The 13652-nt window shown below is 40.2% G+C and overlaps 1 protein-coding gene across 5 annotated transcripts in view; it reads left to right on the top strand.

Annotated features, from left to right (window-relative positions):
* Positions 1–281: 281 nt before the first annotated feature.
* Positions 282–13652, top strand: part of PRIM2 (DNA primase subunit 2) — a 278641-nt gene continuing 265270 nt past the window's right edge. Inside the window, exons 1-6 of one of the 5 annotated variants that reach the window (XM_060308386.1) lie at positions 826–874; positions 1398–1461; positions 1566–1727; positions 3546–3649; positions 6222–6301; positions 7653–7773. In XM_060308386.1, the coding sequence (XP_060164369.1) occupies positions 1574–1727; positions 3546–3649; positions 6222–6301; positions 7653–7773 (459 nt within the window). In that variant the 5' untranslated portion in view covers positions 826–874; positions 1398–1461; positions 1566–1573. Of the gene's footprint in view, positions 389–780; positions 977–1397; positions 1462–1565; positions 1728–3545; positions 3650–6221; positions 6302–7652; positions 7774–13652 lie in introns of those variants that run through there. The other 4 variants (XM_060308387.2, XM_030840966.3, XM_030840968.2 and 1 more) reach the window with 4 other exon arrangements.

The raw sequence follows: 13652 nt of genomic DNA, 5'->3' as shown, positions 1-13652 counted from the left end.
TTTGGTCCATGCTGGGTAAGTGCTCTGAAGATTAACGCTATTTCAGTGCCGTTTTCATCTCTAAAACCTTGAGCATTTCAGGGGGCTCTTCACCTCCCATCTTTACTAGAGCCTCTCGCGGCCACTTTTGTAAGCGAGACACGCCTCCTGGAGGCCACAGGCGAAGTTTATTTCCAGCTCTGAAAACCTTGCGGCCTGCAGTCGGGAGCCGGGGTGTGGCTCCGGGTCCGCAGCCCTAGGGCACCTTCTCTGCAGCGCTCTACACGTGCTCGCCGCTATGCCCCTCTGGGCTTGCTCTACTTTAGACGCCGAGCGATTTCTGGGTGCACGTGTGCATGATAAATGCGCTCTACTTCACTGCAGATCTTCTGTGGGCGCCCTGTACCAGGTGTGTGTAGGGGGTGCACTGGACGTAAATCTTTCCCCAGGGGAGGGCCTGCAGTCTAGGAGAAAACCCGACTAGGCATTGTAAGTAGATGGCCTAGGCATTGTACGTAGATGGCCTAGGCATTGTACGTAGATGACCTAGAGTCTGCCTCCGCATCTGTAAGACGCGGGCCGTGCAGCCTAAGGCCTGGGCCCTCAGAGATTACCCAGAGTCCCTAGCGGGGAGCCAGTACCGGGCCCGCTCTCCGCCCACCGCCCCAGACAGCGCGGCTCCATGCACAGGAACTGCAGCTTACAAAGTGGACACAAATCCCGCGGTCCTCAGAGCGCCCCACTGAGCAAGCGCGGGGCCGCGCAGGTGGGCGGGACCTCTGGGGCGGGTTTGCTGGTCCAGCCACTTCCGCTTCCGGTCCTGTATGAACTCTCCCGCCACCCGGGGAAAGCGCTTGCCGGGGTTTGTGTGTTTTCACGTCTGGTGTGGCTGGAGGTAGGAGACGCCTCCGCGGGTTTGGGACGGACAGTAATCCTGGTGTTGAGGCTTGCGAGTCCAGAGAAGGAGGAGAGCGCTTTGGGGCTACGGGCGCAGAGGGTGGGTATCGAGTATTGGTGGCTTGTCCGGGCAGAGCCGCCGGTGCCGGGGCTGACAGACGGCCCTGCGTGGGGGGCGGGGTGTCACTGGGCACCTGTGGACGCTCCTGAGAGGATCTAAGACAGACGGGACCTGAAAGACTGTTGTCTGTTTCCCGGGGATGTAAGGGAGGAAGCGAGTAACTGGACCCTGCCCATGGAGTCTCTTACCTAGTCGGAATCTCCCGCGCTCTCCTCCGAATTCAGGATTGCTGCCCCTGTGAAATCTTATCTTGACTCTTGGAACGGCAGAGACCTAAGGGCGGAGGCACACAGACCTCTCTCTAGTGAGCAGGCAGCATCACCTGCCGTTGATGTTGCAGGAGGCTAGGACCACTGCCTGCGTCTCTTCCAGCGCACACCTCTCCCCACAATTGTTACAGGTGTATCGTCGAAAGTCTGGAAGATACAGAAGACATCACTCAGGGACACTACTGTTAACACTTCGTGCGTGCTCTTCAACCTCAATTTTTTTTCCCTTTACATGTGGAGTTATTTTTTTAAAACTCCATTTTCCATCATTTCAACCATTTTATGTGCTTCCTTCCAAGGTAACAAGATGCAGTTTCTTGGAGGAAATCGGAGGAAACTGAGGTTGGCAGATGACCAGAGGAATGCTTGCTACCCACATAGCCTTCAGTTTTACTTGCAGCCGCCTTCTGGAAACATATCTTTGATAGAATTTGAAAACTTGGCTATCGATAGAGTTAAATGTGAGTGATTTGAATTAGAATTTATATATTCTTGAGACCCTCACTTATACTTTGTGGAAATGAATTAGAGTAATTTATTTCCTTCAACAAATATTTACTGAGGGTTTTCTGTTGAGATTTTGCCATTCATTCATTTATTCCTTGTACAGTGCCTGTTTATTGAGTGCCACTTTATTCTAGGTGGTAGGGATTTTGAGCTGAATAATGTAATTCTCACTTTCGTTGAAGCTGTATTCTAATACATGGAGAGAGATGTCCAAAATAATAATTGTAGTTTAGTATTTTAAGTGCTCTAGTAGAGGTAACTAATAGGGCTACTGAAACATAGAGATGGGAGTGATTGTCCTAGTCTGATTAAGTAAAACTTCTTAAGAGAAGTTGAAATGTGATCTGGACCTTGAAGAATGAGTAGCAATTTCTCAACAGAGAAGAAGTGAAGGGTTTTTGCAAGCTGGGATAATGGCCTGTACAAAGGCTTGGAGGCATGAGACAGAGTGTCATATTGGAGGGAACAGTGACAAGTTCAGGGTAGATGGAGAAGTATGGGTAAGCAAGGGCATTTTTGTGCCAAGATATGGTGTAATATTGGGGTGTAAGAAGGATGTAGCAGTTTTACTGGGGACCTACTTCTGTGTGTTGGTGGAAGAAAAAAATAAGTTATGTGTAAACTGAAACAAATAACAGCACTATGTGTAGAGTTTATGTTCCACGATATCCTGGTGGGAAGATCAGAAGTAGAGGTGAGATACTGTTAATCATTCTTAGAGGAGCAGGGTGAGAACTGCTAATACAGAGTATCTGTATTACCTGTTTGTTGAATGAAGGTGAAGGCAAGGGAGAATGGGTTCTGGGAAGCTTAGCAGTTCCATATGCCTCATTGAGATTAAGGTGATGATTGAAAAGCGTCCCTTGGGTTTGGCACTTAGGAGGTGAGATGGTAAGGCAGTGACAGGAAGGGAGAGATTGAAGGGATACTAGGAGGTGTAATTGACAGGATTTGGTGACTCTTAGCTATGAGGAGTGGTGGAACAGGTGGGGGTGGCTGAAGTTCCAGTGTGGATGATCTGGTGGATAGAAATTCTGCGGATGGAGGTGGGGTGGCAGGAAGAGGAGTGGAATTGAGGGGCAGAGAATGAGTTTGGTTCGGGACACCATAATATGGAGGTACCTGGGGGACATGAGTTTATGTTCAGGATTCATTTTAGAAGTTTTTCGTTCTTGAATTAAAAAATGTCTCTTTTCATACCGATGGCAGAATAATTCATCTGAGGAAGGGTTGACAAAGGCTTCAGGAACCTTTGGACAGTGTGTAGCATCTAGTCATGGTGGCTTGTTTGCTTCTTCACTGCTGTCTTCTCCTTCTCTGTTTCATCAGGAAGGGAAGAACTGTCTTCTGATGAGTCTGTGCTGAGTCAGGGAAGCCGACTGCCTCACAGACAGCTCCACACGAGGGCTGTACATGCAGACACACTTCTGCATCCCTCTGAGGGGATCCTTCTGCACCACTGAGCAGTGGTGCTCAGTCCATCAGTGATCTGCTTCCCATCCCTCTCTCCCTTCTGGCTGAGAATCCCTAGTGTGAGATTATGCTGTGGGATGTGGGTATTTTCTGTACATGGTGGAGATTATCCTCTGATAAACATATATAACTTATATAATGTACTTGCAGAAAATAAAGCTTAAATATTGTCATCTTTTATAAACAAGTAATTATGGGATTGGTAGCCATAGATTTTATTTGTCTTGGATTTAGTTTTATAAAATTATCTTGCATTTATATGTTTTATTCATTTCTTCTGTTTTTAAAATTTTTTCTAGTGCTAAAAGCAGTCGAGAATCTTGGTGTGAGCTACGTGAAAGGAAGTGAGCAGTACCAGAGTAAGCTAGAGGCCGAGCTTCGGAAGCTTAAGTTTTCCTACAGAGTAAGTAAAAGAGGGAAAAACATGTTTCTTTGGTTTGTGTATATTCATTTAATGGGTATCAGTTGTGGGAAAGGTCTTGTATTAGGCATAGGGCTTTAAAAAAGACTCTTCTGAAGGAACCTACAGTCCACTATGGGTGATTGACATGCAGTCAGACTACAGTGCTGCAGGGTTTCTTGACCTGGGGACTGTGGACATTTGGGGTCTGATGATTCCTTGGTGCATTTAGGGGGCTCGCTGGCATCTCTGGCTTCCACCCAGTCCATGTCTCCAGACATTGCCAGATGTGGTTTGTGCATTACAGGGTGACGAACTCCAGGAGCACAGAGAATTAGCTCAGGTTGGGGAGGTTTGGGAGGGCTTCCCAGACGAGGTGGTGCTGGAACCGAATCTTGGTGGATGTGATACAGTTTTTATTTTGGGAAGATGACTGCCAACAGCAGATGGACAGGGTCATCTTTGGTGGGGAAAACTAGTTAGGAACTTGGAGATGACGAGAGTGAATTGAATGGAGGTAAGAGGACTGATTGGAGAAATAGTGAGAGGGTAGAATCGGAAGATCTTAGTGACTGAAGAGAGAAGGGAGAGAAGAGTTCTGAATGACACCTGGGTTTCTGGTGAGACAGCTGGCTGGATGGTGATGATATACAGGAGGGGAGGCAAGTCTTTTTAGAGGGAAGACGCTGAGTTTAGTTCTCGACATGACTTTGAGGTACTTGTGGAGCTGTCTGAGGCCAGCAGGGTGTGCACATGGATCTGGACTTGGGGACCTCTGGGGTGGGGGTGCACATTCAGGAGGAAGGTTGGCATCATCAGGAGTAGGTGAGGCAGCCAGGGAAACATTTGAGTGAGAAGAGAAGAGGATGGAGGCCAGGATGTGAGGAATACAACATTCAGGTGGAGTGGAATGGGGGGAGTCTGGGAGGGCAATTGAGGAGGAGCTGCCTTGGGGTGGAGATCAGCCACCCTGGCAGCCAGGGAAGCTGGAGTCTCAGTACTGATGATCATGATACGCAGGTGATGATACAATAGCACACATTCATATTGTTCTTAACCATGTCCCAGAGTCTGTTCTAAGTGCATCATATATATTAACTCATGTAATCCAGACAGCAGTCTTAGGAGGGTGGGTTCTGTCATCATCCCTCTTTATAGACAAGGAAACTGATATTGATAGGCTAGTACCTTGCCCAAGCTCATAAGATGGAAAACGATGCAGCCAAGATCTGAATCTAGACCTCTTGTCTTCATGGTGGAACAATTTCAGACACTTAGAACCAATAAGATGAGTTGTATAGAATCATCGGATTTATCAGCGGGGTAGAACCTTGTAGGTAGAGGCAGAAGCTGGAACAGTGGTGGTGTTTGGAGGAGAGAGGTGAGAGGTTGATATGGAATACATCCTCTTCTAACGTGTAGCTGAAAAGACACGGGGGAAGTAGGTCTGAGTGTAGAAAAAATTGAGGGAAAAAGAGAAGATACACACACACACAACAGTGGTTACTTGAACATGTTTGTAAGCTGAGCAGAAAGATCTAGAAGAGAAAAAAGAGGAGGGAGCTTGAAGATACTTTGAGAGAGCATTTGATAAGTCAGGGTCCTTAGGAGGCAAGAGCAGATGGGCCATGCGGTTTCACTGTAGGGATTAGCTTTATGTAGGAGGAAGGAGAGAGATTTGTCCACAGAGAGGGAAGGGAAGGCAGTACAGCATGTGGCGGCAGGAGCTTGGGGCTGAAGGGGGGACCTTTATCTTCTGTAAAGTAAGTGAGGTCATGTGATGAGAGAGAAGAATGTGGTGTGATGGGGAGCACTGGCCACCTAATGAAGATGGAAACAGCTTTCTTAAGACGTGAGGAAAGAGATGGTTACAGGCCAGATCCCAGCTCTGCTGCTTACAAGCTTTGTGACCTGGACAAAATTATATAACTTCTTTCTGCCTCAGTTTCCTCATCTTTAAAATAAGGATATAGTGATGCCCACCTCATAGGGGTTTTCAAAGGATTATATGGGCTAATGGATTAAAAATGCTTATAACAGTGCCTGGTACCTTGCAAATGCTCAGGATGTGTTTGCTCTGCGTTGAGCTTGAATAAAGATGCCTTGGTGTTGGTAAAGGTCCAGTCGAGGTTAGAGGCTGTGAATTTTTAATGTTCCAAATTCCTATAGTTGTATATATCTTTCCCAGATGTTCTCAGCATTTTGGGAACAGGACTGCAGAGTGTATCTTTGGATTTATTTAGAATCTAGGTTTTGCCAAATGGTTGAAATGAAAGCAGTTGAGGGTTGATGTGAGAAGTAGTAGAAGAGGTAAGTGCCTGGGTGTAGGCTGGATGAGAAGGAGAGTTAGAAAGAGGAAGAAAATAGTGGGGTCCAAACCCAGGAGGTATTGTTGTTCAGTTCTGTTTCATCTCATTGCTAACCTAAGTAAAATGGTACTCACCCTGGGGAGCATATTATGAAATCTGTGCTATTGAAACTCCTGCTTTACCATTGGCTTATGCTGACTCAGTATTTCTTTACACCTTTTACTGCTCCGATGCATTTATTTTCTTCACGTGCCATTGTTTTTAAGGAAAACTTGGGAGATGAATATGAACCCCGAAGAAGAGATCACATTTCTCACTTTATTTTACGCCTTGCTTACTGCCAGTCGTGAGTATACCTTTGTCCTCCATGGTCAAGTCTGACATCTTGGGTTGTAAACTGGTCCAGGAGGGCTGACAGGCATTGTACTGATTGTAGGAAATCCCAGAATAATGTCAGAAACCAGTGGCTCATGGGCAGAACACTGTTGCAGAGAATTGTTTGAAACAAGTTGTTTACTAAAAAATAAAAAAAAAATTTTTTTTTTTTTTTTTTTTTTGCAGATTTTGCCTGTTAAAACACTTTTTACTTTATGGGAGAGACTCTTCATTTAGGATTTAAAATTAGAGGGGATTTCATTAGGAAGGACTTTTGATATTTTTTTTCCCCAGAAAAAAAGTGGTAGTATTTATAAGAAATAATGAATCAAACACATACTTGAATCTGCACAGGGTTTTAGATGTTGACATTTATGGGCTGGTGCACATTAGATTAAGATCTTTCCTTTGGTAGTTAGTTTCTTATAAGTCAATAGCGCCACCCAGAGGGAGAAGGAGTTAGTTGCTTTTTTTAAACTTTTTTTTTCCTGTATTAATTTTGGCTAAATTACATACTTATTATTATGTTTCTTTTCTGTTTCTTTTTGGTAATAGGATTATCAAATGGGAATCTTGAATTGGTGACTATCCCAAGATAATAACTGAGAAATTATTCACCAGCTTTAGTCCCAGAGTTTTTCTTTTGTAAGAAAGCGCATGCAGTTTATGCAATTTATGCAGTAAATGAATTGCTGACAATGTGAAAGTCATTTGGGGAAAGAAAATTAAATCATATTTTACATGAAGCAGCATAATTATTTTACAACAATAATAATGCCCATCTGTCTTATAAATTAATGTATGTTGATTTAAAAAATTGAGATATCCTAGTGCATATTAAATTTTGTGAAATTATAAACTATAAAGCTGTAAGCAAAGTTTACTTTGCATAGTTTGACCATAATCCATTCAGAGATAAAGTTACCTTTAAAAACTTTTGATGTTTATTTGGCATTGACTGAAGGGATACCCCATTTTCTGATGTAAATGGCTATTTTGCAGTTACATTAAAAGAAGTGCACTGTTTTATGTTATTTGATAATAATGCAGCTAGGCTCGAAGTATTCTGTATTTAATTCTTTTAATTTTATGTTCATAACACCTTTCTCCCCCATATTCTACTCATCCCAGGAAGATTGTGGCATGTGATATGTATTCACACTCTTATCATAATAGAGGACTTGATGCTTTTAACTTCAGTCTTTTGGCATCTTGCTCATGTTTGAATATTGTTTCATAGAAATTTCTTGGATTTAATAATCAGTGGACTTTGAAAATAGTCAGTGGACTTTTCACTTATAATTTTCTTGTCTTCATTTTAGTGAAGAGCTTAGGCGCTGGTTCATTCAACAAGAAATGGATCTCCTTCGATTTCGATTCAGTATTTTACCCAAGGACAAAATTCAGAGTTTCTTAAAGGATAGCCATTTGCAGTTTGAGGCTGTAAGTATATTTTTAAAGTCATTCCCGATTGTTATCACCGTTCATCCCTCCCTTAAGTGTTGGTGTTAATGTGTGGAGTTTGTTCTCTTTACATTTTCTTCCTAAGTACCCACCTGAAACAATAACTATTGGCTTTGCACAACAGTGAACCTCTCCCTTCCATAACTAGAAGCAAAGAGGCTCCTTAGTACCAGAGCTGCACATTTATTCAGTTGCTGTATTAAATATGTGATTTATGAAAGCACAAAAAGGTTTAATTTATAAAAGTTTATCTTTAACCAGAATCTTCCAGGCCAAAAATTTAAAGCTAATAATGTTCTAAAGAAAACAGAGAAGTGGTAGTAGTTATTTCCAACAATGAGGTTTGGGGAATGATACTTTATTTTAGAAGTCAGTTGTCGGTAAAATATCTGAATAGTTTTAAGGTATAATTTTGTAGACAAATCTGAATGAGTTACATGTAGTAATTAAACAAAATAGAAGAAATGTTGGGTGCATATTTAGCAGGGATAATTATTGTGGGTAGAAATAGAATTTATGTCTTTTAGGTGAGTGTGCTGCAGTGGGAAGGGAGAAAAATTCTGTTTGGAAAACTTAGAGCAGTCAGATGGTGGTAGGATGGTTTGAGACTCTATTTGGGTGTTAGAATGGGTGTCTTGAGGCCAAATAAAGTAAAAAAAGTAGAAGTTGGAGTAGGTGAAGGACATTGTCCTGCTGAGAAGTAGATGTGCCCACTGCAGCAAGAACCAGGGTGGGTTATTTCGTTGGGGGAAGGAGATTGTGTGAAGGGAAGTAAGTAAACCTTTGGTGGACATTTAGTGTCTGTCATATGCCAGCAAGGCACTTTCCACAGTTTGTATCACGTCTGTGAACCCTGTGAGGTTTCTGAGTAACATCTACCTGGGCAGAGAAAAGCGCTGGTCTCAGAGCCGTCTCACCCAAACCTCCTGTGTTTTCCACTTTGCTTAGAATGCTGATCCTTAGTGAAGTCCTTTATTGCTAATATCAGTTACAGTCCATTTGTCCTCTCATATTAAAAATAATTAATTTTTTTTCACTGTTGAAATTATGGTTTTATTAGGTCGAGAAAAAGTGTTTGTGAGAAGATTTATTCTTTACTCTAGATTGTCTCAATAGATCAGGTAAATTTTAAGCAAAAACCATAGTTTCTTTCTTTTTTTAAAAAACTTTTTTATTCAAGTATAACATATACAGAAAAGTGCACAAATCATAACTGTCCAGCTCTGTGAAGTATCACAAAGGTTAAGAAAGAGAACATTGATGTCACCCTGTGCTGCCTTGTGCCTCCTCCCATTTACTAACCCCATCTCCCTCCTGATAACCACTATCCTGACTTTTAATATGATAAGTAATTCTGCCTGTCTTTGAACTTTATGTAAATAGTATTACATGGTATGTTTTTTTTCCCCAGCTTTATTGAGATATAATGGACATACAAATGTTGTGTCACTTTAAGGTGCACAGTGTGATGATACACGTATATGTTGTGAAATGTTTACCACAATAAGGTTAGTTAACACATCCTTCACCTCACATCATTACCATTTTGTTGTTGTGGTGAGAACCTTTAGAATCAACTCTCATAGCAGCTGTACGTGAGATCCCTAGAGCTTATTCCTCTTATAACTGGACGTTTGTGCCCTGTGACCAGCATCTCCTTGTCTGCGCTGCTGCCCAGCCCCTGGCAACCACTGTTCTACTCTGTGAGTTGGACTTTTTTAGATTCCACATATAAGTGAGATCACAAGTATAATCTTTTATGATCGCCTTATTGAGATAGAATTTACATACCTTGACCTTCACTCTTTTAAAACGTACAATTTGTTGGTTTTTAGTATAGTCATAGAGTTGTGCAACCATCACTTAGATTTTAGAACATTTTTGTTACCCTAAAAAAGAAACCTGTGCCCAGTAGTCGTCCCTCTCGATTTCTCACTCTGTCATCCCTTGGCAACAGCTAATCTGCTTTCTGTCTCTGTGAATTTGCCTATTTTGGACATTTCATATAAGTGGACATTTCATATAACTTGCGATCTTTTGTTACTGGCTTCTTTCACTTAGCATAATATTTTCAAGCTTCATCTATGTTGTATATGTGGCATGTATCAGTACTTCATTTTATATTCATTTCTCTATTCAATAGTTGATGGACATTGGGTTATTTCTACATTTTAGCTATTATGAATAATGCTGCAGTGAATATTTGCATATACATTTTTGTGTGGATATCTTTTTATTTGTTTCAGATATATATAATACCTGGGAGTGGGATTGCTAGGTTATAGGGTAATTCTGTATTTAAACTTTCGAGGAACTGCTAAACTGTTTTCCAGAGTACCTGTACCATTGTACGTCTCACTAGTGTGTGAGGGTTCTAGTTGCTTCACATTCTCCAGCAATTGTTGCTGTCTTTTTTTTTTTTTTTTTAAATACAGTCATCCTGGTGGGTGTGAAGTGATACTTCATTGTGGTTTTGATTTTCATTTCCCTAGTGACTGAAGGCATTGAATATCTTTTCATGTGCTATTTGATTATTTGTATATTTTCTTTGGAGAAATATGTATTCATATCCTTTGTCTATTTTTTATCTGAGTTATCTTTTTATTGTTGAGTGTTACATATTCTTTCCATATTCTGGATACAAGTCTACTATAAGATATGTGATTTACAGATTTTTTTTCCTCCCATTCTGAGGATTGTCATTTCATTTTCTTGGTAAGATCATTTTTTAGAAAACATTTTATTTATTTATTTATTTATATTTTTGGCTGTGTTGGGTCTTTGCTGCTGCACACAGGCTCTCTCTAGTTGCGGCGAGTGGGGGCTATTTGTTGCAGCGCGCAGGCTTCTCATTGTGGAGCTCGGGCTTGAGGCACGAGGGCTTCAGTAGTTGTGGCGTGCAGGCTTCAGTAACTGTGGCTTGCAGGCTCTAGAGTGCAGGTTCAGTAGTTGTGGCTCACGGCTTAGTTGCCCTGTGGCATGTGGGATCTTCCTGGACCAGGACTCTAACCCATGTCCCCTGCATTGGCAGGTGGATTCTTAACCACTGCGCCACCAGGGAAGTCCCTGTTTTTATCTTTTGTTACTTGTGTTTTTGTTGTTGGATCTAAAAGGGATTTGCCTAATGGAAGGTCGTGAAGATTTACTCCTATGGTTTTTCTCTAAGAGTTTTATAGTTTTGGTCCTTACATTTAGCTCTGTTTAGGTCTATTTATATTTTGAGTTAATTTCTGTGGATGGTGTGAAGTAGGGGCCCAACTTCATTCTTTTGCATGTGGATATCGAGTTGTCCCAGCATCATTTGTTGAATGGCTATTCTTTTCTCTTTGAATTATTTTTTCACTCTTGTCAAAAGTCATTTGACCATAAATGGACTCAATTTTGTTAGTTAGAGCTGTGTGTCTCTCCTGTGTTGGTACTGTGTGCTCTTGAATATTGATTCCTGTAGTTTTGTAATAAGATTTGAAATAGAGAAGTGTGAATCTTCTCACTTTGTTCTTCTTTTTCAAGATTATTTTGGCTCTTCTGGGTTCCTTGCATTTTATGAGTTTTAGGATCAACTTGTCAGTTTCTACCAATAAACCAGCTGAGGTTCAGGTTTAGGATTATGAAGACTATGTGGATCAATTTGGGGAGTATTGCTGTTTTAATATTAAGTCTTCAGATCCATGAACATGGAAATTTTTTCTGTTTCTTCAGATCTTTAATTTTTTTCAACAAAATTGTGTACTTTTGTTAAATTTATACCTAAGTATTTTATTCTTTAATGTCATTGTAAGTGGAGTTGTTTTCTTTATTTCATTTTTAAAATGTTCATTGCTAGTGTATAGAAATCCAGTTGATTTTTGTATATGTCTGGTATGCTGCACCCTTACAAAATCATTTATTCTAATAGTTTTTAGTGGATTCCTTAGGAGATTATGTCTCTTATAAAGAAATAATCCTTACTTTTCAATCTGGAGGCTTTTAATTTATTTTTGCCTATTTTCCCAGGCTAGGATCTCCAGTACAGTGTTGGATAGAAGTGGCAATAGTGGACATGCTTGTCTTTTTCCTGATTTTAGGGGGAAAGCATTCAGTCTTTTACCAAGACATATGATGTTAGCTGTGAGGTTTTGTAGATGCCCTTTACCAGATTGAGGAAATCTCTTTCTAATTTTAGTTGAGCATTTTCATCATGAAAGGGTGTTGGATTTTGTGCTTTTTCTGCACCTTTTGGAAAGATCATAGAGCTTTATCCCTTATTTTATTAATATGGTGTGTTACATTAATTGAGTTTTGGATGTTAAACCAACCTTGTTGGGATATTCCTGGGATAAATCCCCCTTGGCTGTATTGTATGATACTTTTAATATGTTGCTGCATTTGATTTGCTAGTCTTTTGTGGAGGATTGTGTTTATTGATAAGGGATATTAGTCTGTAGTTTTCCTATGATGTCTTTGTCTGGTTTTGGTATCGGTAACATGGGTCTCATATAGTGAATTGAGAAGTGTCTCTTCCTCTTCTATTTTTGGGAAGAAGTTGTGAAAGATTGGTGTTAATTTTTTAAAAACACTTGCTAGACTTTACCAGTGATCTGTCTAGATATAGGCTTCTCTTTGTGGGGTGTTTTAAAATTGCTAATTCATTCTCTACTTGTTGTAGATCTATTCAAACTTTCTAATTCTTTAGACAGTTGTGGTAATTCTGTTTTCTAGAAATTTGTCCATTTCATCTGTTATCTAATTGATGCATACAGTTGTTCATAGTGTTCCCTTATAATCCTTTCCATTTCTAAAGATTGGTTATGATATCCTCTCTTTCATTCTTGATTTTACCCATTTAAATCTATTTTTCTTTTGATCATTTAAGTACACATTTGTCAGTTTTGTTGATTTTTTCAAATAACTTTTGGTTTTGTTTTTTTCCTCTATTTTTCTATTCCTTATTTCTTTAATTACTCTTTATTATTATCAATTAAAAATTTTTATTATTTCCTTCCTTCTGCTTGCTTAGGGTTTAGTTTGCTCTTCCCATCTAGTTTCTTAAGGTGGAAGTTTAAGTTACTGATTCAAGGTGTTCTTTTTTTTCTTTTTAATTGTAATATAGTTTACGTACAATATTAGGTTAGTTTCAGGAGTCCTACATAATGATTTGGCATTTGCATATATTACGAAATGATCACCACAATGCTAGTAACCATCTGTGCCCATAGAAAGTTACTACAACATTATTGACTATATTCCTTAATCACATCCCCATGAGTTATTTGTTATCTCTTAATTCCCTTTACCTGTTTCACCCACCTCCTGCCCCCTGCCTTTTGGCAAACAGATGTTTGTTCTCTGTATCTATGAGTCTGTTTTCATTTTATTTTCTTTCTTAGTTTTGTTTTTTTAGATTGCACATGTAAATAAGATCACACCATATTTGTTTTTCTCTGTTTGACTTACTTCACTTAGCATAATACCCTCTAGATCCATCTGTGTTGTTGCAAATGGCAGTGGCTGAGTAATATTCCATTGTGTATATATATACAAACACACCGTATCTTCTTCATTCATTCCTCTCTCAATGTATACTTAGGTTGCTTCCATATCTAGATTAAGGTAAATAATGCTGCAATAAACATTGGAATGCATGTATCTTTTCAAATTAGTGTTTTTGCTTTCTTCAGGTGACTACCCAGAAGTTAAATTGCTAGATGATGGAAGTTCCATTTTTAATTTATTGAGGAATCTCCATACTGTTTTCCATAGTGGGTGCACCAACTTATAATCCCATCAAGAGTGCACAAGGACTCCCTTTTCTGCACATCCTCACCAACACTTGTTACTTGTCTTTTTAATGGTAGCCATTTTGACAAGTATGAGGTGAT

Source organism: Globicephala melas, chromosome 11, assembly GCF_963455315.2.
Source record: "Globicephala melas chromosome 11, mGloMel1.2, whole genome shotgun sequence".
Classification (NCBI taxonomy): Eukaryota; Metazoa; Chordata; class Mammalia; order Artiodactyla; family Delphinidae; genus Globicephala; species Globicephala melas.
The sequence above is the reverse complement of the archived record's forward strand: the minus strand, read 5'-3'. Positions and strand labels throughout refer to the sequence as shown.